This window comes from Larus michahellis, chromosome 16 (genome assembly GCF_964199755.1).
Source record: "Larus michahellis chromosome 16, bLarMic1.1, whole genome shotgun sequence".
NCBI classification, from domain to species: domain Eukaryota; kingdom Metazoa; phylum Chordata; class Aves; order Charadriiformes; family Laridae; genus Larus; species Larus michahellis.
Window position 1 is genome coordinate 10,031,955 of NC_133911.1, and position 26,552 is coordinate 10,058,506.

The window sequence follows — 26,552 nt, forward strand, 5'->3', positions numbered from 1 at the left end:
TATGCTCAGGACTCTTTTTTTTGCCCTCAGAATATGAGTAGCTTCTCTTCAGTCACCCGTAATGTACAATTTAGTTCTTTTTTAACAGGCGAGAAATTGAAGACAGGAACACTACTGCCCTCTCTTTTCTGTACAATGGTGCTTAACGTGCTATGGGTGACTCTAGAAATAACAAAGGTTATTAATAATGATAGGCTGAATAACTCAAGTCTTACAGGATGTTTTATTGTCAGCACAAAACTATAGACACCATGCTACCAGGTAGTAAAAAGGAATTAAAATTAATGGTGTGCAATGTGAGTTATTGAACACTTCTGCAGAAATCTTAATTTTAATTAAATGCAAGCTGAATTCAACATTTGTTGTACATTTAACATTACTCGCTTTGAACTTTCCAGTAAAGGCAGAACTCAAATGCACAACTGCATACACTACTCAATAAAGCAAAAACCAAAATGTATCATAAATAAGTATTTTATAGCTTTATTAAACTCGGCATGACAATATTCAAAATACAAAGTGAATTCTTTTTTATTCAATACTGTACATGATGCAGAAATATCAGTGCATTTCTATAGCATGTATTTCACCTTCATTTAGTTTGTACTAAAACAAATAAAAAGTAAGCTTTAAAATAGCTCAAACATCTCATTCAGCAGTTTAAACTGTAAACAGCTTGTTTATTTCTGTGAGGAGGAACACATTCTGCTTCTGTACCTCCGTTAATGAGCACCCTTTCTCTTGTGCTTATCTGTAAGAGGATAAATGTAATCACAACGAGCATAAGAAACTGCTAATGCACAAATGTGGCGCCTCAGTGAACTTTAGTGGATCGCTGAGGCACAATGAGGAAAAACTAAACAGCAAGAAGCAGCATCTGAAGCAGCGAGAGATGGGACTGACACTGTTCAATACATGGAATCATATTTTTTCCTCATACTTTCCTCCTCCCCTAAAATACTGCGTAGAAACCGGAACACAAGACCAGCTTGTGCTGTGATTCTGTATTTAATATCGTCAGAATTTCAGACTCTAGGTGAGCACGTAGTTGTTCCTGCCTACTTAATTGCAACCCTATAGCTGCCCGTATCCTCTGCCACTTTCAGGACACTTTCACATGTTTCCAGGATCCAGAAGGAAAAGAGCAGCAGCAGCAGCTTAGCAATAACTGGTCCAAGTCTCTCCTAGGAAAAATGGCAAAGTTGAGCCAAGTGTGTCTAGCAACTGAAAGAATCTACAAAACCTAACTCGCTTTAAAAGTCTATTAGTGTCAAATTAAGTTGTAAAATAGATTCATCTTTCGAAATGCACTTCCAATATGCTTGCCAAGTCTTGAAGTGGATATCAGATCTTGCAGTTACCTTCTCGCCAGGTTGGCACGTCCTAGTCAAAGAGGACAGAGCCTGTTCTCAGTGTGTGAAAGGAATTTTGGAAATGCCTGATACAAAACCGTACTGCATTATCTGCTCTGTTGTCAGCTTTGTAAGTGACTTGTATGCAAAGCTGTATTTTTTTTTTTTTTATAACATGACTACCGAAATCCGTTCACCTAGGTAGCATATAACTGGCCAACTGTGACTACTATCCCTCCATATGTTTCTATGGAATCTAGGCTTTCAGCTATACATGCCAAGACAAAAAACAGTCTTAAGAAACATATCAGAGATATGCAGCATAAGAGGACTTTACCATCCACTTTCCAGTTCTCGGAGGACAAACTGGTCCTACTTCATTATCTGAGAACCTTAAGAACTTTGTAACATGATAAAGTTCAGCTCCGTCCTGAATAACTGAGCTGAGACCGTGCTCCCAGAGACTACGGGGAAACCACGTAAGACAGGTGTTTTCGTTTCAGATGACCAGCTATGTCCATTCTAGGTTTTGAGTCCAGTTTTGCTGGGGCTGAAGTAGCGGTGCAGTCACCAGACCAGGACTGAACGTCTGTGTTAGAGCGACTTTCTTCTGCTTCTCTGAAGAATTTCTCATATTTGTCCAAATACGGAGGCCTTTCAGGCAGCAGATAGTAGTGAGTTGAACTGGCCTTCTTACCATTTTCAATAATCGGAAGAATGCAAGGGACCCTGTTGGAAGATCCTTCACTATTTTGTCTCTGTAGAGCTTTGCTGCTGACATACTTAGGATCAGGTGCAAAACTCTGGGTGGGGGGCATAACCCCATTGAGGTATGACGGCAGGCTTTTGGGACTCGGCGTACGGGAATTGCTGCGTGACAAAGGTTCTCTTGGGGGCACTTTCGGGGGCCTATCTTCATCACTGTATGCACTAGAAGCAACTTCTGCTGACCACCTTCTGTAATCTGGTTTGAGGGCCCTTGGAGGTATGGGAACCCTTGGTGGTATCTCTGGTTTATCTTCATCAGAGTTTGGAGAAGACCTGTTTAAGTGTCCAGATAGTCTTACTACTGGTTTATTAAGAGATCCAGCTGGCCCAGAATGGGACCTTCGCAAACGTCGATGCAGCTGCTGTGGAGGAGGATAAATACTGGATATGTACCCATTTAGGCTTTGTGTAGGGTTGGCATCTTCTGGTTTTGGTCCTGTTGGAGTATCAAAGTACGCATAATTGATTTGTCCACAGCCCCGAAAGCTCCGCCGGCTTGGAGCACTGGACTTAAAAGGAGGAAGTTCATAATCTTCTAGCAAAAAGTCAGTATCTGAGCTAGTCAGGAATTCCACCTCTTTGTCAACCTCATCTGGAGTAAGGTCTTCAGCGATAGGCAGAGGGGGTAGTGGTCTCGAGCTCCGGTCATTGGAAGACGCAGACAGAAATTGAATTGGCCCGTTTTTTATTGGCATGTGAGGAGGTATTTCTTCAGAAACACAGCCCATGGTTAATGACAGTTTACTAAACCCAGGAACCAGATGGTCTTCATATCTTGAAATCGGCTGTTCATTTTTGGGACTTACAGGAGGGGGGCTGGATTTCTGAGATGGGACTTGGATGCAACTTTCAGCAAAGCTGTGGTCATTCATGGAAGCATGGCTGGAAGAGTGCCCTAAAAAAGTGAGAAAGTCTTAGAAACACTTTTCTAAGTAGCGCTCTAGCGTGTGATTTTGACACTGCATATTTAACTATTTCATTCCTTCTAATGCAACAGTAAGTAATGTCTGCTTAATGACTCCAGTAACAAAAATGAGTTATTATAGATCTTTTCTGGTCACGGATTTGTCTTTAGTTAAGAGAGCAGCTGATTACCTTATTATTTTAGGCCAGTGCTCCAGTTAAATGAGGTAGTTCAGGAGACCTCAAGCATGTGCAACAGAACAGAGCTACAGCTACACAGATCCCAGCAGATGAGTACAACAGAACAAGTGCTGTTTTACTAAATGGCTCTATCAGAAACGTTGTGGCAACTCAGAGGCCTCTAAGTACAAGGAAAAGAGGTTTTTTGTTTGTTTGAACTTGATCGTGTTGTTTAAATGTTTTTGTTGTTGTTGGGCTTGAACAGTATTTTCTTGAAATGCCTGCGTTCAGTCACCAGAGGGCAGCCTTATATCCAGAATGAAAAGCATTTAGTGTCTTAGTGAAGACTTGAGGATTTTTTTTTTTCAGTTGTGCTACCTAAATATGCATGTGTTAGTCTTTATACTTACCAATGGGTGGTAAATGTTGCTCTGCTGATGGATTCAAATTATATGCCACTGCTATAGGGTCCACATTAAAGAAAGTGCTAAAAAGAATAAAAAAAAAAAAAGAAAAGCCTTTGCTGTAAGTAAACCATAGGTTGGTACTGGTACAAGTATTCTTAATGCTCATCTCATACTTGAAGATGCAATAGATCAGACTATAGCCTCACTCACTTTTCAAATCCACTGTGGCTACTCCAGCAGGTTTTCAGACTTCCCATGCCTTGACTAGTGTGAAGAAATCCGGTTTTTAATGGGACTCTCATCTCCTGAGCAGCAACTCCTGCAGTTGACATTGTGCGCCGCTCTCTGATGATGTCTCACGACCCTAGAAATTCAGTCCTTGACAGGCTTCCTGCAGTTTTCATTCCCTTCAAAAAGAGAGGACATTAATATCAGAAATGCAAACTTGATGAGTCCACCTCTCATCTGAAATTTCAGTATTTAAAGGAATTAAATATCTGTGTAGAAAGGCCTTCTGTCCTAATACTTGCTAATAGGAAAATTTTACCAAACTTGTCATCTTGTGTCTGACTGCAAAACTAAAGTGCAAAGTACATAAGTTCTCTTACAGAATTAAACTGTATAGAAAAAAAGAAAAATGTTCAGTAAAGTTGATGTATGGCACCTGTGCATCAACAACTTCAGTTCCTGTACGTAAACTGACAATTATTCAGGCATATATTAATTATTATAATAAGTTTTCAGGAACGATCTCTAACTTTCTAGTAGCCATTTATCCTTAGTTTTATCTTTTTGCTAATGAGTTTATGGTTTCCAGTGTAGCCAACATACAACAGCCTAGTCTGTTTTTAAATATTACCTTCAATAGCCTAACAAATGGTCTTTGCTCCACTGAACAGAATTACTGACTACTTAAATCAGAATTCAAAAACTTCTTGTATATAAAGCAGTCACTATTGTTAACAAACTTAAACGTTAAGATAGTTTTAATGAGACTCAAGTCTTCTAGCTATTTCAAACAAATGAGAAATCTAGTAATTTGAAATAATCTCATCTTAAACTGTCCTGCTGTATTCAGATTTATTTTGAATGTGTGAACAATGATTTATCTGGCCCGTTTACAACAGGAAAAAAAATGTGTTGGCAATTGCTTTATATTGAATAAGTAATCATAGTCTAAGAACAAGCTGACACACAGGGCTTTGTTTAGAAAATTTAGAATGGATTATTGAGGGCGACAGTGTAAAAGCAGTCAGAAGAAATTAAGTCCAAGACTATAAGCAAAGATGTTCTCTGGGTCTGGGCTTCATCTACACAAATATCCTAAATTCAGCGAGTGCAATATGGTGTTATGTGGCTGTTTAAAACAAAAAACCCAACCCACTCAAAACAGTTTAATTTGTGTCTCTCTGGAGAATCAAGAATATGACCAGTTTCTTAACATGAACTTCCTTCCTTTTCTCCCCAAAAGAAAAAATTCCACCTAAAGAAAAGCTGACCAACGATTGAGGGCCAGCTACATCACTGCACTACGCGTGTCAAGAAAACGCCTTCACAGTACGGCACTGAAAGAAACTGGGGTACAGAAACAAGTAATAGCTTATGCTTATGGTAACTCCGTTCGAAAAGGGGCATTCTATGCAGATGTGTGATCTTCCTCGTCCTTTAAGAGGAAAGATCCGTTATACTTCTTTGCAACACGAGGGATGGGCAGACTCCTAAGCAGGACTGTAAGCCAGGTGCCTCAGGATTAATTTGCAATCTAACACCACTATTTGCCTTTTATACACACTTGTTTAGAACCACAGAATGTGTCGGGTTGGAAGGGACCTTTAAAGGTCATCTAGTCCAACCCCCCTGCAGTGAGCAGGGACATCATGTTTGAGAGAGAACAACTCTGCTACGCTTTTCCAAATCTGAATTTTGAATTGGGTCCAGTATTGGTCACACAAGCAAACGGTACATGGCAAAGAGCTGCTGACTGCAAGCGTGTTTATAATGTGCAAGACCTAATCACGTTCTCTTTAAGAGTGTGATGCTTTTATTGATCATGGCTACCAGCGATCGCCCTTGTGTCAACAGCAGCGGCATTTTTGTATTCACTACCACATACCCAGTGTATTTTAGCCAGTCATTTAAGACCTCTACGCAGGAGGCAATTAGCTTTAGTAAGAAGCGAACAAGGACCAAACCAGTGTTCTGCTTGCTGCAGAAAAGCATTTGAGTCTTAGTCCTACTTACTTCAGCCCTCCCAATTTTAGTAAAGACTATGTTCTTCCTTTTTAGACGATCTTAAAAGCTAGCTTAACCCTGGAAATTTTTGCATTACACAGTCAAGCTGGACCCTTCCCAGTAATGGGAACTGCAGATTTTCATAATAAAATTAAGTACAAACACACAGGCACAGGAAGCAATAACGGAGTTCTGATTAGCAAATGAGTTCAAAATATCTTAGTCCTGTAGCAGCAGTTCTTCCGTCCAGTTCTGTGAGTGCAAGCAGAACCATTGTCTGTGGGGGCACAGAAACTGGAGAAATCCCTTTGTCAACAAGACTTAATCAGCGCAGTACAAGTATAGCACCAATTCTAAAATTCCTTCCTATCATGTTGACACAATTCACAAATAAAACATCCATCACATCAGCTCACGCTGTATTGAGCAGTGATTTTTCATGCCTCACAGATCCTACCCTATTAGCAATGAATCTGCAAAAGAAACGGAGGCTGAATTACTGAACTGAAGGCTAATGGTTATGAAGGAGTTTGCACGGCCGTTTCAGTATTTTCTGAAGTCAAATCCAAGTCACAAGTTGAAAAATCACTGATACGGAGCACTGATTAGTCAGCAAATGGTAGTACTCCACCTCAGCGCACATACAAGATCCAACAAGACCATGAGCGAGACATCGATTATGATATAAAAAATGAGACAGGAAGGGGGGGGTGGCACTGCTGTAGTTTGAGAGCACATGTAATGTACTTGCTATGATAACGTACAACCCTTGCAGGGCTTGTTAAGAAGCCCAACCTCCATCAGATCCCACGCCAAAACCACTGCTAGCAATTACTGTGTCAGCTTTCTGAATGCTGTCTAAATCTCAGCTCTTAAGACTGATGGTTGCACAATCGCCTCTCTGAAATCCCTCTGGAATGCTAAGCTCAACTTCTGAAATGGAATTAAATATTTACATACTCTAGGAAAAGGTAATTTCCACTTGTTTCAATCAACTCTTTATTTTTTCAAAAATAAAGCACAGACAAACTTTGCAGCCATAAAACTTGCTTGCTTTTAACAATAACCTCTTTGTGAGTTCGCAGAAGGTGACTTGCGTTGACATTTCAGTAAGGAGTTGTGAACAGACGGAGTTATGAAACTGTCCTCTATGCCTTAAGCTAGGAGTATCAAGAGAGGTAAGGCATGTCCTTTTTCAGTGGAGTCTAGAGAGTTGGTGTCTGTGTTTTAAAACGTGCATACGCTTGTTTGACGATACAGTATCTTAAGAGGGAGCCACGAGGACGTGTAATTGAGGAGGACAAACTCTGTGTTTTATACAGCGTGCTCTTACTAAAGCCGAGCAGTATGTATTTTGTGAGGCTACTATGTTCTAGTAATCGGCTTTAAAAGTCAGTCATGAAGACATAAACAACGATTTTCACTGTAGCTGTGGGCCCAATCCTGCCTCCTTAAAGACTTGAGGATCTGAACTTCACCATAAATAAAATCAAACCACATTTGTTAAAGAAAATGGACGCTATGCAGTAATGAAATGTTCTGGATCTCGCGCTGCTATGCTGCTCGTGTGTACAGAATGGGTTTTCGGTTACTCTGCTTGTCTGGCCTAGTTATGGCAATTAGAAAGATCGAAGCACTTTAAGTGCTTTTGAAGATGTTACAGTTTCAGTGTTATTCAAAAGAAACTGAGTTAGTTCAAACTAAAACTATAGCTAATAATTTCTAGAGGGCAGACACAAGCCAAGGCAATTCAAAGGTTTGTTGGTACGTTAGGAAGTTATCCACGCCATCCACTGTAAGGCAAGGCAACTGTGCAACGGAGATGCTTTTTAATAGTTCATGCCTGCTCACATTAACAAATACGAATTATTCTAAATACTGGAGATAAGATTGATTTTATTTTTTTTTTAACAAGGCCAAACATACCTTCAGACTTGAACCAATGCGTTATAATACGATGGATATGTGTAAGCTGAAAAGGGTCAAATACATCCATAAACAGTAGGGTATCTACACAGTGAGGAATGCATATGGGAATATATAGGAAAATTTTTGTGACACGAAGTTGAGTTACATAAAACATCCCAAATATACAGTATTCATACTGATAAATATCACTAAATACTTGTGTTACAGCAACAGTAATCCTCTATTTAGAAACTAAAGCATTTGCATACATTTTAGCTCCAACACCTACCACTGATCACACAGAGAATCTTGTTACTCTCTTCCCTGCTCTCCCAGCCCCGATGAAACCAAATATTTGAGGAGAGTCAGGTTCATAATAAAGAAAGCCTTTCTGGTATGCACAGTAGACCAAACCATGCTCTGAAATGTTTTACTTAATGGGTATGGAATACAGCAATTTGCTGTACAGACTTTTGAATGCCTGCACAAATTTTGTACAGATTTTATAAAGGCAACACTCCTAACAAGCAGCTTATATACTTCTAAGAAATGGGAAAGGCGTGGGGGTGAGGGGGGAAGTACGGCCTACTTACTTTAGGGAGGGGAAGAAATGTGGCTACCTTAAATGCACAACCTATTTTTGCTCACCTTGCCACCACATATCTTTAACAAATCTCAGAAGCAATTCATGGGAGGAGGGGCACATTTTTGCACTACAAGTCATCCTCTCCAGCTAGCTGTTCCTTATTTGACAATGTGATGTAATTTCCTTTTTTCCTTTGACTTTCTATTTAACGTAAGTACTTAAGATAGAACCACCCCTTCTAAGTATTTCAGACTTCTAATTGGACTTTAAAAAGCCTAAGAGCTGTTAGTATACTTTCTGGAACTCCACATACTTCCAAAAAGAAAAAAAATAATCCTGGTTCTCTAGTGGTCGTATCATCCCTTAAGTGCTTTTGCCTTTGCAACTAGATGAATACTCAGCAACCAACACCTAGCAGAAACAGCCTCACAAGAAAGTTAGTTTAAATCTATTAATGTAATAAATAATTAGATCTTATTCACTATGCAGCAAACCTCCACAGTGCAGTTCAGTATTCCTCCAAGTCCCAAGCCAAATCACGCTCAGATACAGGCCTCAGAAGATGTTTCCATTTATAAGAATTATATTCTTTACAGTTATTATATAAATGAGGCATATTCTTAACTTTGAGAGATTTTTCTACGCATTCTGCCAACCAGAAATGGACCATTCTGTGGCAGAAAAATTAAGACTATGCTCACTTAGTGAAGATGGGTAAAAATGCTGCTCAAATCATAGGAGGCTGCAAATAAAATTAATTATACAGGTATACCCCAAATGATGATGGGCATACCTTTAAAAAGACAAATCTACTCAACAGCAAACAAACAATGTATTTAGATTATAATAGTCAGCTGTTTTGGAATATATTCGAAGAACTGCTGTTCTCAGCTCATCAAAGAGTTTAAGTTCAGTTAAAAATTTGGGCTACCATTTCACGGTCCTACACAGCAACTGGGAGGAACCTGTAAATTGCCAGTAGAAAACTAATAATTAAATAGCAAGACAATTGCCTTGCCTCTGCTTGTCAGATTTCAGATGCATGCTTAAGGTATAGTACTTCACCCTCCTGAAAATTTTAATGTGAATACAGGCAGCTTACATTCAGGAAATAAAAATTCCTTTATAGCTGACTCAGAGTCATAACCATAGTGTTAGACACGCTGTGATAAGTTTTAATTTTGTTTTCCACTACAGAGAAGTGGAACTGTTTTCCTCTGAAATAATCCCTGTATTGCAGAGGATGACAGACAAAGGGCTTCACCAAGAACATATGCCCCCTCAAAAGGTAGGTTTCTATTTAAAAAAAACAATAATAAAATTGTCCTGTATAGGTAAGTTGCTAAGGAAAGAAAACTAGGCTTGTGCATAAAGTAACGTGGGTGAATTGACCAGTTTGGTTTCTCTTTTAAAGTTTTACTACCTTATAAATGCAATTCAGAAACGTGTTTGTGATGCAGAGGCATCGTTCACCTGTCATTCCAGTATGACAAAGGCTCAAGGATCCCCAAGCTGACCAAAGAGACTTGGGTCTCTTTGACCACAGCCCTTCCCATCCAGATTATCAATATGTAATTAAGTATTGTTATCTTTAGATCGAGCGTAGCAATGGTTTTGGTTACTGCTTCAGCAGTGCTGCGCAAGGTCCTCGCTCCGCGGTGCCGGGGTCGCTCCGGACAGCGGGCAGGGCTGGGGGCGCGCTGTTAGCCCCGGAGTTAAACACCGCGGACGGGCTATTTTAGAAAATCGAGGATGAGCGTGTACTGGGGTATTAAGTCATGAAGAAATGTTTACTCTAAATTAAGCCATCCTAAATTAGAGTACGAGGCGCAGAGCCTGAGCCCACAATGCGGTCTCTGTTTACGCACAGGGGCGACAGGACGCACCGGCACCGTTTCGGTCAGGACGGAAACGCACGGCGGTGCCGCCTCCGGCTCCAAGAACGCGGCCACGGGCACCACTGCCCGCGGGCGGGTCCCCCCGGAGGGGCTCCGGCCGCCCGTCCGCTTCCGCTCTCCGCCGCGGCGAGCGGGACGGGATCGCACCGAGACGCCTCCCGCCCGACCCCGCAGGTAAGCGCCGCAGCGGCGGCTCTGGGCCCCTACTGTCCCCCGCGCCCTCAGCAGCACAAGAAAACGCGCTCCCGCTCCTCCCCGGCGCACCTCCCGGGACGTGGCCCGCCGCCTCCCCCCGCGCCCGCTGGCGTGGGCCGCGCCGCGCCGGGACCGCGGCTCCGTGCCAGGGGCCCGGGCAGCCCGGGTGCGGCGGCCCGGCAGAGCCCGGGCGACCCGGAGGTGCCGCCGCCGGCCGCCCGCACCGGCCCCCGCTCCCTCTCCCCGCCGGCGGGGCCTGGCGCGGCAGGTACGAGGCGGTCCCGGGCCGCGGCCGAGCTTTGCCGGCGGCTTAGGTGCGCGGCGGGCGGAAGGGGCCGCGGCGGCGGGGGGCGCTCCGCCGCCATGGCAACGCGCGGCGCGGCGGGAGGTGCCGCCGCGGGGGCCGTCACTCACCCCCAAAGCGTCGCGCAGCTCCGCATGTCCCCGCGCGGCCGCCGGCGCGACACGCATGCGCCGAGCCGCCACAGCGCCCGGTCACTGCCGCGCCGCCCGCCGGCGGGCCTTCTTATACCGAGGGGCGGGGCCGCCGGGGAGCCCCGCCCCCCCGGCCGCGCCCCGCCGCACGTTGTGCGCGCGTCGTGAAACGTCTTAAAGGGGGCGATGCCCGCGCGTGGGCCGGCAAAGGTGCTGTGGCGGTTTCCGGGCGGGAGGGTGCGGGCCTCGCCGGGCACGGGCGGGGGCTGCGGCGGGTCCCGGCCGCTCTCCGCTCCTCCGGGCCCGTCTGCGGGAACGGCCGCCGCTGCGCCCGCCCGAACGGCTGCCGGCGCCGGCTTGCCCCCTCGCCCCCTCGGGGCCCGGGCCTGCGGGACCGGCCGCCTCCGGGCCGAGCGAGAGGCGCCTCCGCCCAGCGGGCTCCGGACGGGGTGACTGGGGACGCTGGCGCGCGCGGCCCCACGGGGCTCGCCCCCCCGCCGGTGCCGTTCCGCATGCCGCCAGGCCCCCGTTACCCGTACCGCCGCTCCCGACGCTGCCAGGGCCGCCCACCCCGCTCAGCGGCCGGGCGTGAGGCCCCTTCCCCCGGCTCGGGAGCCGCTCCCCGGGACGCTGCCCCTGCCGCCGCCGGGGAGCGCTCGCTCTCCCTCCCCGAACCGCAGCCGGCGGGGGCGTCCCGCGCGGCCCCTCCGCCTCGGCCGGCGAGGAGCCGGCGGCGCTGGCCCGGGCGGCGGAGCCGGTCCTCGCCCCACGCGTTCGCGGTCCGGCGTTTTGCAGTCACCGGGAGCGCGTGTCGTTCGGCACCACCAGAAGGAAAAAACACCAAATCTCTTACCGTTGTAGGAGTTGCTACCGTGAACGTCTGTGCTCTTGAACTTTGTGTTGAAATAAATCCACCTTCACGTGTAATGATTTATTGGGGTGTTGAGTAACCAACCGTATGTGGGTTATCGCAGATTTGACAGCGTGCTTTGCGATGGTAAAAGGCAGTGGTTAGAGCAGTGGGATTCTCCGTGAAAGCTGCTGTGCAAAGACTTTTGCAGGGGATACTGTTTATTACGGCATAAACAACATGAACCTGTTTTTGGTCAGTTTTGCTGTACAGTGCGATCATTTATTTGTTGGACAAAGACATGTCAGTGTGGGACTCTAAATTCCCAGCGCTGAGAGTTGCTAGCAATAGGATTAATGCAATGTGTCCGCTATACTCGTTGAGCTGGAATAGTTACTGATATTGCTAAGAGGGAAGAATGCTTGATTTCACTGCACGGTGTGGTGTACGTCTGCAGTTGACTGCTTTCTTTTTTGGCATTTCTATTGACCTCTGGTGAAAATCCCTGATCTGCCCTTGTTCTTGGGGACAGTAAGCTCTTTTACTGCATGTTTCTATCATGAGAACTGGTGTATTGCTGTACAATAGTAAAGGTGGCATGAGAAGAAAGGGAAGGAATATAAACTAGGAGAGATTTCTGGTGGGTTTTGTTTTTTTTCCTTGGATGTGGGAAATGAAGAGGTTCTCTAAAGTTCGCTGGACATGTTGTGTAGATGAGAGAAACTGAAAAGAATATGAGGGGGGGTGGAAGCCGTCAAACAAAAAGGAGGAGAGCAGGCAAGTGAGGTTTTGTGTGTTTGATGAATTAGGGCACACTGTGTTAATGGTGAGACAGCACTACATTGTGTTCTGGACACATGCTCGGGGGGGCTGCAACTAGTGACGATGGCTTGCACTGAACTGTACGTGCTCAAAGCCTTCTTCCAAATGCTGTCCTGTGCTTCTGTTGCTCTGGACTTGAAAACTGTGACTAGCTGTGTCTGGGGATGGACTGTGCATGCAAGATGTGTTATCGTAGGTTTAAATCGTTCTGATTGCATATATGTGTTGAGGAGAAAGCTGGTTTTTTTTTTCTTTTTCGTTGTTTTTTTTTTTCTTTTTCCTCTCCTTTTCTCTTTTTTTCTGTTTTCCCCTTTAATTCTGGTATGTTGATGTACATTCTCGCTGATGGTGCAAATAGCCCTAAATGTTACTATGAATGGATACAAAGGACAAACTTTTTTTTTTTTTAAATGCATTTCAGAGTGTTGACATGACTCTAGTAGGACAAACTCTTGTAGTGCCTCCATGGTGGAACATAAAGGAATAACAGATGTTTGGCTTTTTAACTGAGAATCTTTGGTCCATGAAAAGGCCGTTCTGGCTTTCCCTGCGGGTGTTACCCTTTGGCCTCTGTACTTCCATCAGCAGACCTGGTTTTGCTCTGTTAGATAATTTACGAATTAGTTCGTGTGCATGTAATGGTATGGAATTTTTGTCTCTGACCATTAAATTACTTTACCGATGGCTTTGTTCACTAAACCCCCACTGCCTTAAATTTCTGAATAAAAATGTTTAGTAACGGTGTCACTTGTAATAGTTTCTGTGCTGACTTGTGCATAAAGGAAATTGAATTCTGTACCAACAGTTACATTCTCATTTCTCTCCCTTCTTTGCAATATGAAGTTATTTCAGGACTCACAGTTCTGTAGGCCTGTGTAAACCATTCTTTGCAATTTGCTAATTGCCCTAAAGACTAACTCCTAAGTAATCTTGGACATCCTGGTTGGTTAATACTAGTTAATAACAAGTCTGCTAAAAAAACAGCTCAGGTAGCATTACAAGATGCTTTAAACCTCTTTTGTACCCTGTTTTGGAGATGTATAGCAGACTTGTCTGCTTAACGGAACGTCTGAATTCAGTGAAAAAAGAATATCGTGTCTTTCATTCATGATATTTCCTTTCATTCAAGGATTCCCTTTGCACAGGGAATGAATCCCGGTGATACTGGATGTCCTTTGATCAGAGTTGTCCTATTTCTAGCTTGTTTGCAGCATATGCCTTTTCAATGATCTCGGTTCCCTTGATACTTCCCATTTTCAACAGGTAAAATTTTTGTTGCTATTTCTGTTTGTCTTGAGAGGAGAAAGGCATAAATGTAAGCAGCAGCTGGAGACGCGAAAGGCAGAATCTGTTTAGGAAGCTACAGAAGGATGAAAGTAAAATTTCGTACTGAAAGACCAACATGGAAAGTAATAGAGACATATTTTTTAATATAGAACATGTGATATAGTTCTTGTATGGTCATTCTGTAGGTTGTTATGATTTTTTTGGTCAGACAACTTCTATAAACAATAACTTTGTTTTACGGTAGCTGCTGCTGTGTTATTGCTTAATCCTACTTATTTGTGGCAGCTGCTCTTGAGCAGGAAGCTTGGGATTTTTTTCCATGTTTTCTGGTAAGCGTGCCTCCGGTCTGGTTATCTGAAAGGGAATGAGTAGCTTAGACACTTCTGCCTTGTTAATGACTAGAAAAGGTAATTGTGGTAAATCATCAGAGAGGAAAAGCTTTTCTGAAGAGAGGTAAACAAAGTGTAAGTTGGATGCTGTGGTGCTAGTTTTTGCATGACTAGTTGTGTGGATAAGGGTAGTGTAGATACACTTCCACAGCACCTCCAGAAGTGCTTCTACAGAGCCGAGACCATCTGTGACTTTAGTTATTTCCGATGTAGCCTTTATGAACTCGTTAGTAAGGGATTCCTTGGGAAAAGCAAACCTAGCAAAAAGCAATGCAAAAGGTGGTCTATGAATAAATCTTTCCATCATAAGAAGTCCTGAAATTCTATCGTTATCAAAGACAGATTCAGCACATTGGCCTTAGCTTGGATACTGACTTCCAAAATGAATGAGCTGTCATGTCCTCTTACGTCTTTCTTAAAAATCACAGACTTTATCTCAAACAGAATCAAGATGTGCACAGTAGAAGGTGAACTGCGTGCAATCATTATGTAATTTGATTTCATAGGTCTTACTGAGTTCTTTGTCTTCTGTTTTGTGGTAGTCTGACAGTGGATCTACATATGAATATCGAGTTTAAAGAGTCTGCGTGGTACTCTCTTACTCTAATGATGCATGCGTTATAGCAGTGTAAACAAAGTACGCAGATAATAAAATTCTTAACGTAAGTTTTGAACATCTGTCACCCTGAAGTGAGGGAAATAAACTTGAGCATCTGTTAATTCCAGCGAAAAACAATACATACGGGACACATGGGAATTGCTGTAGCCTCACTGAACTGATAGGAAGTCAGAGACTGGTGCAGCGGTGGTAAACTTGTGTGCTGGTACATGAGTGGAGAAATATTGCCCAAACTACAAGCGTTTAGACTTTATAAGTCTTCTGTTCTTACTGTACGGGGGATGTTGTATGGTGTACCGTGGTACTTAATGTGGGATAGGGAAAGATGTGTAGGTGTGCAGGGAAGGGGCAGAGACAATGAGTGTAAGGCGTAACCATAGATTAACACTGCAGACTCCTGCATTGCAAGGGTAACAATATACCGCTGTGCAGACCTGATGCTGAAATTCAGCCTCTTTCAGGGGCCATTACTCAGGCTTTGTGCGAATTCACCCTATACAGGACTTTAAAGCAATTGGATAACGCTAAATTGCCTCTTAAGTCATCTGTAGAAACTGACAGATAGCAAATCTTTTATGCTTCGGGCATATGGAAGTGGTTTGTGATGCAAACATACTATCTAAAGTGGAAGTGCAGCACGGCTTTTGTGAGCTCTCATCTGTGTACCTTGATTACATCTCTGTCTGAACGCTGCAAATGCCAGAAGTTTTACATTGCTTCAAAAACTAGGCACAGAGAGCCTGATGAAAGAAAAATCAGTTAAGGCTGTAGAGAAAGTGCCTTGTATCAGACTGACGGGAACTGGGAGAGAACGTTGCCCGCTGCCTAAACATCTCTTGTTTCCTTTTTTCCCCATGCTAGGGCAATGCTGGGTTAGGGGGGACCTCGGGATTCGAGGCAGTATGGCTGCTGTTAGGGTACATCTGTATTTTGCCCTCCCTTTCATATTTCAGTTGTACTCGTCCATCATTTTCTGCCTACGTAACTGGGTACACAATGATTTAATTCTGCTTACAAGATTCAGCTTAGGTCCTTGTCTCTGCAGATGCGTCCTGAATCCTTCCAGGAAAGGCCTGCACTGTTCTTTGGAGACAGCAAAGAAGGGAGACAGGATGAGGAGAGTGCTACAAAATTTCTCAGTGTAAGGCTTCATCCTTGCTGTGAATGAGGAACATTTGCTTACTTCACTGGTCAGATTTGTATGAATGCAGTTACACCAGGCAGGTACAGGGCAGAATGAGTGTGTTGCATTTCCAGTTTAGCCAGAAGACCCACAGAAGGGAGGAAACTCATGGGTCAGTAAAGGAGGGCTAAATTAGAGGTTAGCATATTCAAGTGTCTAGACAGCAAATACAGACATACTGCAAAAGTCAGTCTGTCAGGGAGTGGATAGTCTAGATTAAAAAGCCATTTCAAAGGCATGTTGCTGGGATGGGGTAATCATGTGCTCAGACTTTTTCAGTACATAAGCATAAACTGAGTGAGGGAAGAGATCAAAAAAGGACACAAAAGATTGACACAGATTCTGTAGCAGCTTAGACTGGAATGTAACTTGATAAATTAAAAATAGCTGGTTGTTCACACTTGTGTTTCCCAGAAATGGCCATAGCCACATCTGTTTCTTACCATCTATTCAGTAATATCTGAATGCCTTGCAGAAATGTTACATCCATCCTGCTGCTGTAGGGACGTTGTTAAACAGTCCTCCCAGGCTGAGTTCATTCTTGCTCTCAGGCACGTAAACTGGTCATCAGGAGGCCAAGCTGTAGTCTGGTGAAATACCCAGAGCTCACTTAATCCCTGTTAGACTGGATGCTTTTAGGGCAGTGTTGAGAGACGCTCCACTGCAGGATGCTGGGCAGATCAGCAGAAACAGAGGAGCTGACTCAAATCCCAGTCTAACTGCCCTGTTGCATCCGATCTCCCTCCTTACAGAGCCAGAGGGCTTGCTGTCAGCTGACTGGCTCAGATGTGTTTTTATGCCCTTTAGGCACAGTGTTTCACACTAGTGTAGTGTTACGCATAATGACCGTTTGGGGGCAGTTCCAGGAATCTACCCATGTGCAGTGTTAGGGTCTGCGACACTGCTGAAGTTCCTTTTCATCCTTCCCGAGAACATGTCGTATTCTGTTACCTTTGTCTATTACGCGATTTCTTTTTCAGTGTGCTTTTTCTGTCATGGTCATCTTTGCTACATAGATAGATGTCATCTTTGTGGCGAAGCTAAACAGCCCGGGAAGAATAGGATGCGTTCACACAGTATTTCACAGGTAGAGGTGCCTGCGATGGCTGTTCTTCAAAACAAGTAGCAGCTATGTGAGTAGTGGCATAGTGCTCAGCTTGAGGCGTTATACCTTACCTCGTATGTTGGCTTTGATAAACATCCCAAGTGAGCTCGCATCTGAAAACTGCAGAACACTCTGGGTGTGGGTGTGTGTGTGTGGGGGCGTCTGTGTCCCTGCCAGGGAAGGATTTTTGCCTCTTTGCTCCAAGAGATCTCAACTGGTGTGTTCGCTGCAAGGACCGTATCTGATGCAGGAGCCTCTGAACTGGTCCTTGCACTAGGTAAAGTTTATTAATTACTCTATCAATCAAAAACACGAAGGTATGGGACATAAATTAGATCAGGTAGGCTGTGTGTGGAAGGAGCCGGTCCCGGGTGATCTGGTGCACTTTAGCACATGCTGCTGAGGCCCTACGTCGGTGGAGCCGATCTCCCGGCACACCATGTTGCATGGATTGCTGCGGCCAGACCCTTCTTTGTCAAGACCAAACAGGAACTCTTGAAAAATAACTAAATATTGTCAGCACCTATAGCTGTTGGGTATTTTGTATTGTCAAGCCTAGAAGTTGTCAGTCTTTTACTATCATAATTGTAGGTTTCACTGAGATTGGAAAGAATGGTAGCAGTCAGCTCTTTGCTTTCTTTGTGCCTTTTGCTGTGGCTTGTTCTATCCTTTTTACATATTAAAGACAATGCCAGACTCTGTTCTTTTGATAAAACTGTTTATTTATAGAGTATCATCAATAGGTGTGGCTTATGACCTCTACAAAATAAATAGTAAGCAAAACTGACAGCCTAGAAGTATAGCATGCTATTGAAAACATAACCCAGGGAAGCCTGGGTTGCCTTACGTATCAGGTTAGGTATTTGTGAGACCTCTGAAAGAAGGGGAAGGAGATTTCACAGATTTTACAAGATCTGAAGATGGAATAGTGTGCGGCTTTGGTGAGCGAGGGAGGTAAGAGCAGATAGAGCAGGAAGGACAGTGGGGATAAAACTCAGCTGCTTCTCGTTCTGAACCAGTAATTTAAGTTGAAAAGCTATATATATAGAAACGGTATTTGGAAACAGTTCTAAGTGTATCATTGTAGAAATTAATAGTTCAGTAACTTGATTCCCAAATACTGTAAAGTTAATTTTATTCATATTTGAGATTCTGCCTATATAGGGCATGTGGAAGGGGACACTACAGGCCGCTGAGCATTTATATTTTGAGACGTATGCTTGTATTTGCTGATTACTGATCTCTTGCCACAGACATCCCCAACAGAGCGAGACAGTGCTGCTGAACTTGCTTCTGTGTTTTTGTCACGTCAGAATCTGACATGTGTTTTTAATGTCTATTTATGAATGACATCTTTAATTCCAGAGCCTAATGCTTACTTACCTGAGTGCATCTTTGTGCCTACTAATAAAACACTAATTTTCTGAGAAGCCGAACACTACAGGACCTAATGATTTTGGTGGGAAAAAAGATTAATCAACATTGCTGATATTAAAAATATTTATTCACAAGTATTTTTAAAAATTGGTGTCTCTAGTCCCCTGTATGTAATCAAGGATTTATATAGGTGATCTAAATAACCTTTGTGAGGTTTAGAGAAAAAACGAAGGTCATACCTTGAAGATCAGGTTGCCTCAAAACATTTCAAATTGGGCATCTCAAAAATGGAGGCATGAGAATAGGTTTTCACTCTTAAACGTATATGTCATGAATGTGTACATATATATGCACGTGTGTACAAGACAGGTTTTAACTGTCCTTGTGCATAGCAGCACTGGCTGCAAACAGATTAGAAGAAGGGGGAAAAGCTGGTATGATCACAGTAATGCTCAAGAAACTTTTTGTACAACATTTCCTAATCTCTTTTTATGTCCCAGCTTGTCTCCCCCTTTTTTTTCTTAATGTTTGATTTACTAACTTCATTCACCAGCTTGATGTATTTGGACAGAAAACAAGATTCCTCTTGCACTTGCACCCAATGCCCACAGCGTTCATGTTTCAAGGCACTAAGAAATACTGCAGAGTGAACTCCTGTGCCTGGTTCGTACTTCTGAACCTCGTGGCAGCTGTTGGAATTTCCAGCTGTTGCCAATGCGAGTTGCGAAGAGCAAAGCTGGGGGATGTATTGAGTGGCAGTTAGTAGAAACCCTGACAGACAGATACCTTTGCACAAAATTGCATTAAAATAAGCTACTTGATTACTTACAATCTTAGGACAGTATTTCTACATGATGTGTGCTTGATATTTTATGTGTGTTGGCTCTACTGTGAAGCTGGGCCGGGGGGAGGAGGAGGATTTCAAGGTGAACTGGAATTTATTAATGCTGTAGAAGTAATAATCTGCTTTTAGGAGCAAGAAATATGACCTTTTGAGGGTCTTGGTCTGCTTTTCAGTATCTTCACACCTCACATAAAAATGGACAGAATTATAAAACTGCAAATTAAGGGAATAACTGATTGTGTGTTTCCCTGCTCCGCTCCCCCCCAACAAAACAGAAAACTAAAAAAAATACTTTGTCCTCCTTTAATATACCACATTGGAATATATAAAGCACTTTTTCAAAATCTAAATTGAATTCCCTTCTCTGTTCAAATTTAAGAAATTTACAAGGGATAATTCATTTATGCAATTTCTTGGCTTTAAGTACGTTGTAGAAAATTCGTAGGAAATATTTCACACTTCATTTGAGGGGTGAATCCAAATGATGGTGGAGGTTTTTTGAGCAACTAAGTAGCTTGAGTTTTTACATCATCTTTGATTTTAACTACTTAAGTTATATGGTGTTTGTTCTGTCATAATCATCCCCTTCTAATTGCTAATCAAAATTACGCAAGTACCATAGTCAAATATATAACCTTTAGTCAGTTCAGAGGCATTTGAGTTTTACATTTTTTAGCATAGATTTGTGGTGATGAGATGGAGCTGTTGAAAGCAGATGTGAAGAGCGAAGCGTGATCGAACTGAATTTGCTGTTGAACTTAAAATACGGGGAGGAAAACAGTGTTGCCGTCGGGCGGCTGTCGGCAGCCCCGCAGGGAGGGCCGCGGGGCGAGGCCTGGGCGTTGCGGCTGCACGCGCACGGCCTGCGGCTCGGCCAGAGCCCAGCGCCCACCCGTCACGAAGTCGCCATCGTCTCGAGACCCTGCTCTCTTCCTCCCTCCGCAGGGTCACTGCAGGTTTGTAAGGAACCGTTTCTTCGTGGAAACATCTTCTCTTCCTGCTGGGAAGGACGCTCTGCTGAGCATCTTTACGGACTCGGGGCAGAGCCACCGGTCGCCGGTGAGCCCGTGCGGCCCACTGCGGTCACCGGTGTGCCCAGCCTGCCGCAGGCACAGGCTCCGCTGGGCAGGGGCAGGAGGTGGAGGCGGCTGTGGCGTGGAAACTCCTCTCTCATCCTGTTCCTGGATCACTACGTGTTTTGTTCTCCCGCTGTCGCCTGCGCCGCCTCCTCTGCCATTCCTACGTGCTCGTAAACACAGGAAGAATAATTTTCTTTGTAATTTTGCGACTGGGAATCCTATCCCAGATAAACTTTAACATTTCCAGGAAGTCATAGGTACTTCTCTTTAAAACATAATGAGTGTGTCTTTGTTTTCTCCTTCTCTAATTGGCACTTTCCATTCTAATAAACCAACACCCACAAACTATGCAGCCACATGATCTTTTCAGTTAATACAAATCGTCATTTCCAGTCCAATAGACACAGTTAATTGTGCAAACCTGTAACACACCCATAAAGTGGCTATCTAGTTTGTTATGCAAGGATGAATCATGAAGGAAATGCGGAGTGTAATTAAATACAGTGATGCAGAGATAGTAGTATGAAGCCAAAATCAAAGTATAAGTGATAATCATCTGTATTAAATGTTTGTTTCTGCATGTTGTTTTCAGAAATTACTTAAATGATAAGGTATCTGGCTGCTGCACACATGCCTGGCATATGTTTTGACAAGTTAAAAAATGACCTGCAAAACTGTAAATAAGCTGAACCAAGTCTGCTATCAAAATAGTCTTTTGGGGAAGGAAAGGTATGTGGCTCAATCTCAGACATGGCACACAGCCACTTTCTAATTCTGGTGTCATCTCCCAAATTTTCTGGTCTTGCTGGAAGCAGTAGTTTCAAAGTAAAGCCTTCATGAAGTTTCTGCTGTTAAATGATTTCTAGTAATAAAGGCCTTATTGCCAAGTTACTTTAGTATCCCCTCACTCTGTTAAGGAAACATGTTGTCTGTATATTGACGAAGAACTTTGGGCTTATGCAGAGGACAAGTTTTTCTGGTGATGGGTTAATGATTTTTCTTACATACCCTTTTTAGAACTTCGCAAATAAGCTTTACACATGAAATGCACATATGCAGAGGGGTGGCTGCACAGTACTCTGCAAACCCAAGATGCTCACAGTGTGAGAGACCATTTGTCTGCTTCTTTGCTTGTCTTCCACACACACCAAACACTGGTGATAACCTCTGGCACGTTCGTGGTAAACACATTAAGAATTGTTTTTCTTGTCTGTCAGATGGTATTGTATTCCAGTGCAGCAGCTGACAGCAGTTCAGCAGCATTGTCTCCTGAAGTCAGCTGGCTGGCTCCCAAAAGACAGCCTGTATTTCAATGGAAAAGAAAGATAATCCAGAAGTATGTGTAATGAAAGTAACATCCGTTCAGGATCTTGTGTGTGTGCGTGAATGTCGAGACAGTGCACGAACTGAAGTTCTGCATTTGAATCTTCTGCTTGGCTGTGGATCCAACTAAAGCTGAGAGATTTGTGTGCGGGAATAAAAATAACATGAGAAATGCCGTAATGGGCAAGACCATCAGTCCGTCTAGGCCAGTAGTTGGGCTCCTGTGGGAGTAATGGGAAAGGCCACTTTGGGGAAAGCTTGCAAGCCTGGTCAGTTTTGTAGTCCGGTCTTCCCGCGCTCCCCCAGAAGCCACAGCTGTTGTAGCCGGGTTACATCCCTGCCTGCTCTTGTATTTTCTGGTTTCAGATCAGTTTTCCATGCATTCATCTGGTCCCATTTTGGACCTGCTGAGTGTCGCTGCTTCCACGGCCACTGGTGGTAGCAGGCTCTGGGAGTTGCCTGCTCACAGTGTAAAGTGTTTTCTTTTATCTGCTCTATCCCAATTTGCTGCTAGTTTCCACAGGAGCCCCTATTTCTAAAATTACAGTGTCTGGCAAATAACTACGCATGGCAAGAGCTGCACGTTCAGCTTGTTTACTGCCTTTATGGGTTTTGTTAACCTGGATTGCAATCCTTCCAGTCTCCCACAACCTTCTCCCCTGCAGATCGGTCTCTCCCCATGAGCACCTGTTCCTTCCGTCGTTGTAGTTACCTTTCTCTCTGCGTCACCCTTGGTGTGGAGGCCAGAGCGACACGTGGGACAGATGCTTGCTCTGACTGGCCGTATCCTTCTACTTTTTGTTGTCTGTTTTTGGCAGCTGCCCCAGTTTGAGCCGCTGATTGTGGAGGGCTGTTGCGCATGACTTGGTGGTCTCTTGTCTGAGCTGTAACTGCTGCTTCTGGGTTCAGCCTTGCGCCGGCCGCCAGACTGATTTTCTCTAGGTGTATTAGCTTGTGTTACCTGCACTGAAGCACCTGCGCTTCCTAAAGTAGAGGCCATAGGAGTTACTTTTTCTGCAATGTATGGGTAATGCCTTTGAAATATTACCACAGTTCTTATTGAGTTGATGTACTTAGTTTTGCTTTTACAGAAATTACTCTGAGAAACGGCAACAGGCATTGCTTGTTTGTGATTAGTGTGTTGCTGGTTGGAGGGAAGGAAGATTAATTTATTTACTTTTTTATTCACCACCTTCAAGCATTTTCAGTGTAGAAAGAGATTCCTGAGGAATAAAAGCGTATGCTTGCGTTAGTGGGAGCAACCAGCTAATTAGTTTGAAGTATAGTAGGCTAGGATACTGTTCCATCTGCTGGGGTGGGGGAACCACCACCACTCAGGTGATAAGCAGGAACACAGACAGCAGATTTCAGTAATCAGCACGGCAGCTGTTTTCAGGCTTTTTATTTCGCTTTCCAGGCATTTTTCTGGGAGCTGTTGGAGGGTATGCTTTATGTTTTAAGGCTTGGAGGTTCTTAAATCAGTCTATAGCATGAGTTGGTTTTAAACCAAACACATGGTGTAAAGCATGGGTGGCTTTGAGCAGCCTGCGTTCTAGTCCTATCAGCAGCAAAGGTGCCCTGCAGGGCAAGGTGAGCTCAGGGTGGCTCTGAAGGGCTGGTCCAGCATGACCTGTGTTTCCGTGCCCGAGGAGGGAGCAGGAGGGCCTGCAGCCTGTCATCAGTGACGTGTCACTAGAACTGACTGCTGAATCCCTAACAGATGGCGGACAGAAGGTGAAGGTTCCTCTGCACCATTTCTAAAGTGTTTTACTTCCATATTTGCTAGTGGGTTCTGTTGGAGGCAGTAGATAGGGATGGAGTTGAGTGAGGTGTTATGTACAATGTAAAACAAATTGTCTTTGGTGTAAAACAAAATTTACAGTAGAGCATTTGAACACATTGCCAAGTGGGGATAAAGTGGTTCTTGAGTAGGCAACCCTACCGTAGGGTGCTCGAGGAGAAGGATATTGGCAAATGTTCCAGGGATAATGCCTTCGCTATCTGTTTGCTTGCTGAGGAATTGCTGTGTGATACCTGACACACTTCCTAGTGCCCTTCAACACATTATTTGAAATTGCCATGGATAGTAGGATAAATTAGACTCAGCCTAGATAAGAGAGATTACTTTAATCTCTCCCTTTTCCTATTCGAGATTGCATGAATAGCCAGTCTCCATCTGTGTCCGTAAGGCTAACTGGTCTGTAATTCGCTTCATCGCCAGACTGGGTAGCAGGGCTTTGTATCTCGCCTCAAAGCTCCAGGACGCCTGTGATTCTCCAGGGTATTTTTGCTATACGGCATTTTCAGAGGTCGCTTTGCTTCCTTTGAAATGGAGATGCTTAAGAATGCTCTATGCCGTAAAAGTTATGTTAATGTATTTAATCACTTGAATTTAGAGTTTCTGGGAAATTACTTAAACTGTACCATTGCTATCTATATTTGAGAGAAGCTGGATCAGCTGCTTGTACATCAGGTTCAGGTAGCTGGTGTTTATTTTGTAAAGAAGGTATCAACAATGTTATTTGGCAAGCAAGTGAACAGGAAGAAATGTCACGAGAGCCATTATTTCTTGGTGTCAAAGTGAAAGGGTTGGCTTGATAATTTGTCCTGATAGCTGAGTAACCCTGAGTCACCCTAAGTAAGACTTGACTGCTGAAGTCAGATTTAAGGTAGCTGGGATATCCCAGTCTGTAATCTTTTTTTGTTGTCGTTGTAAAGTTGAAATCCTTTTCCCCTTGGGTGGGGGTGGGGAAGCAGTCTGTCAGCATTTTCCATATGTTACTATGAATTCACCTGGCATTCCTTCAGGGGTGGCTTGCACAGCTGGGCTACATCTCTCATCTGCCTGAAGTTCTGTAGAAATTAGCACGTGTCACGGGAGTCGTGATAGTATTGCCTCACAGCAGAAGTTTTGGTTTCATCTGCACTGCTCTGTCCGGTAGTCTCCAGGGCAGGAGCTGAAAACAAGGTAGTTGCTGTTCATGGTGTCTGCTTATGAGAGATTTTTTGTGACACCATGAGGAATGCTGTGGAGGAGAGGAAGGAGAGACTCCAGTGCTGCTTGTGGATGCAGTTACCTGCAGAGTGGAAAAGTCATGGGCATCCTTCATCTTGCATCAGGGAACTCAAGCAGAAAAGGTGACGTGGGATCTTTCTTTGTGGGCATCTGTGTGCATTCTTAGAGCTGAGAAGATTCAAGGAGTAAACTCAGAAGAGAACAAGAGCAAGAAATCCCAGGAGGGTTTCTATGCAAAAAGCAGCAAGCTGTTCAAAGCGTAGGGGATGGTGTGGTGAAGGTGAGAAGTCAAGGTCGAGCAAAAGGAATGAGGAGGCAAGTAGGAGTCAGATGAGAGCAGCAGGGGCCTGAGGGGATGAGTATGCGGCTATGAAAGTTAGGAAACTAAAGGAAAAAACTGTCAGAAGAAAAATTTCTGTGGTTGAAAAAACCATTTTGTCATCTGCAGCTGGGTGTAAGGGGAACGTCCTCACAGTGAAGGAGTCCGGTATGGGAACAGGTTGCTCAGAGGGGTTGTACAGTCTCTGTCCCTGGCGAGTTTCAAGACCAGACTGAATCAAGCCCTGAGCAACCTGGTCTGATGTAATGGCTGATGATTCTGCCTGGAGAACGTGGTTGGACTACAGACCTCATGAGGTCTCTCCCACCCGCAATTGTCATACGATCCAATTTCTACTAAGCACAGGAAAACAGAAGACTGTAGGAGTGCTTTTGTCCAGCTTGCTTGAATTTCACTTTTCTGGATGACCCTGCCCCAAATACATGTGCGTTGTTTGCTTTCACAATACTTGAAACCAACACAGCGATTAACTTTTGAGAAATTCCCTTCTAAAAATGCTAGACTGAGGAATTATATGTATTACTGTAAGTTGTTTTGTTTTAAGGTAAGTACAGCCCTCTTACAATTTCAGAAGAAATCGTCTTCCCCAATAAGGAGCTAAGGACAGAAACTCCTGAATGGCTGCTGTCTTTGAAGACAATGAGTTTCACAACTGCCAGCCCCAGCTGCTGATAATATATCCCAGGGATTTGTTTGAACACCTAGTTTAACTTTTTTTAATCAGCTAGCTGTGATATGGCTAGAGAAACATTTATAAACATCTCAATTTACCACGAGGTTGCGGGATTTTCTGTCTGAAACTAAGTCTATGCAAAGAACCTGGATTCTGCGTGTGCGGAAGCCTACAGAGTCTTATTTGGACAAAACAGTAAGAGAGAAAAGGACATTGCTCACTTGGCTGTTCCTGTGGTTGAGTCAGGAGGGGCGGAACAGAGCGAGCAGTTGGCCAAAGGTGAGGGTGCTGCTGAGCCGCTCCCCGAGACGGGCTGGAGGCACTTGGCACAGCAGCCTCTGGCCCTGGGGACACTGGGGAGACTAAAGGCTTGCAAGACACAGCCTAGCATCTGACTCAGAGTTTGGAAGGGACTGTACTGATTGCAGTTGCTGTACTGATTGAGCAGTGCATTAGGCACGTTCAATTGGAGAGAGAAATAAAAAGCTGTATATGAAATCGTCTTTGTTGCTAAGATGTCAAAATATCTGAAATGCATTCTGGCAATGTGGGAGGGAAAAGGTTAAGCAAAGGTATTGCATGTAGTGTCACAGTTACAGCCTCACCTGGGCCTCTGGCCAACAAAGCCAGTATTTCAGGTTGGATAGGATTCAGAAGAGGCTAGCCCTCCTCTTAAGTATGTTAGATCTGGCTGCTGTCTTAGAAGAAACTAGACTAGAAAACAGAAATGAGAGAAAAGCTGAGTCTAAGTGTCACCTTCGGTGCTGCTTTTCTGTGAAAA

The 26,552-nt window shown here is 44.0% G+C and overlaps 2 protein-coding genes across 13 annotated transcripts in view; one reads left to right on the forward strand and one right to left on the reverse strand.

The window, feature by feature from the left end:
- Positions 1-458: 458 nt before the first annotated feature.
- On the reverse strand, positions 459-11,826 carry ERRFI1 (ERBB receptor feedback inhibitor 1). Of its 2 annotated transcripts, none has more exons than XM_074560494.1 (4): positions 11,718-11,826; positions 3,821-4,017; positions 3,614-3,690; positions 459-3,015 (listed from the first exon to the last, which is right to left on the reverse strand). In XM_074560494.1, the coding sequence occupies exons 2-4, from the start codon at positions 3,940-3,942 to the stop codon at positions 1,817-1,819; spliced, it is 1,398 nt and encodes a 465-aa protein (XP_074416595.1). In that variant the 5' UTR covers positions 3,943-4,017; positions 11,718-11,826; the 3' UTR covers positions 459-1,816. The 2 variants fall into 2 exon arrangements, with proteins under 2 accessions (XP_074416595.1, XP_074416594.1); XM_074560493.1 differs by lacking the exon at positions 11,718-11,826 and adding an exon at positions 10,844-10,958.
- SLC45A1 (solute carrier family 45 member 1) overlaps positions 7,758-26,552 on the forward strand; it is a 72,054-nt gene continuing 53,259 nt past the window's right edge. For 6 of the 11 annotated variants that reach the window (XM_074560465.1, XM_074560468.1, XM_074560479.1 and 3 more), the window contains exon 1: positions 7,758-10,408. The gene's annotated coding sequence lies outside the window, so the exon portion shown is untranslated. Of the gene's footprint in view, positions 10,409-11,012; positions 11,075-26,552 lie in introns of those variants that run through there. The other 5 variants (XM_074560472.1, XM_074560470.1, XM_074560483.1 and 2 more) reach the window with 5 other exon arrangements.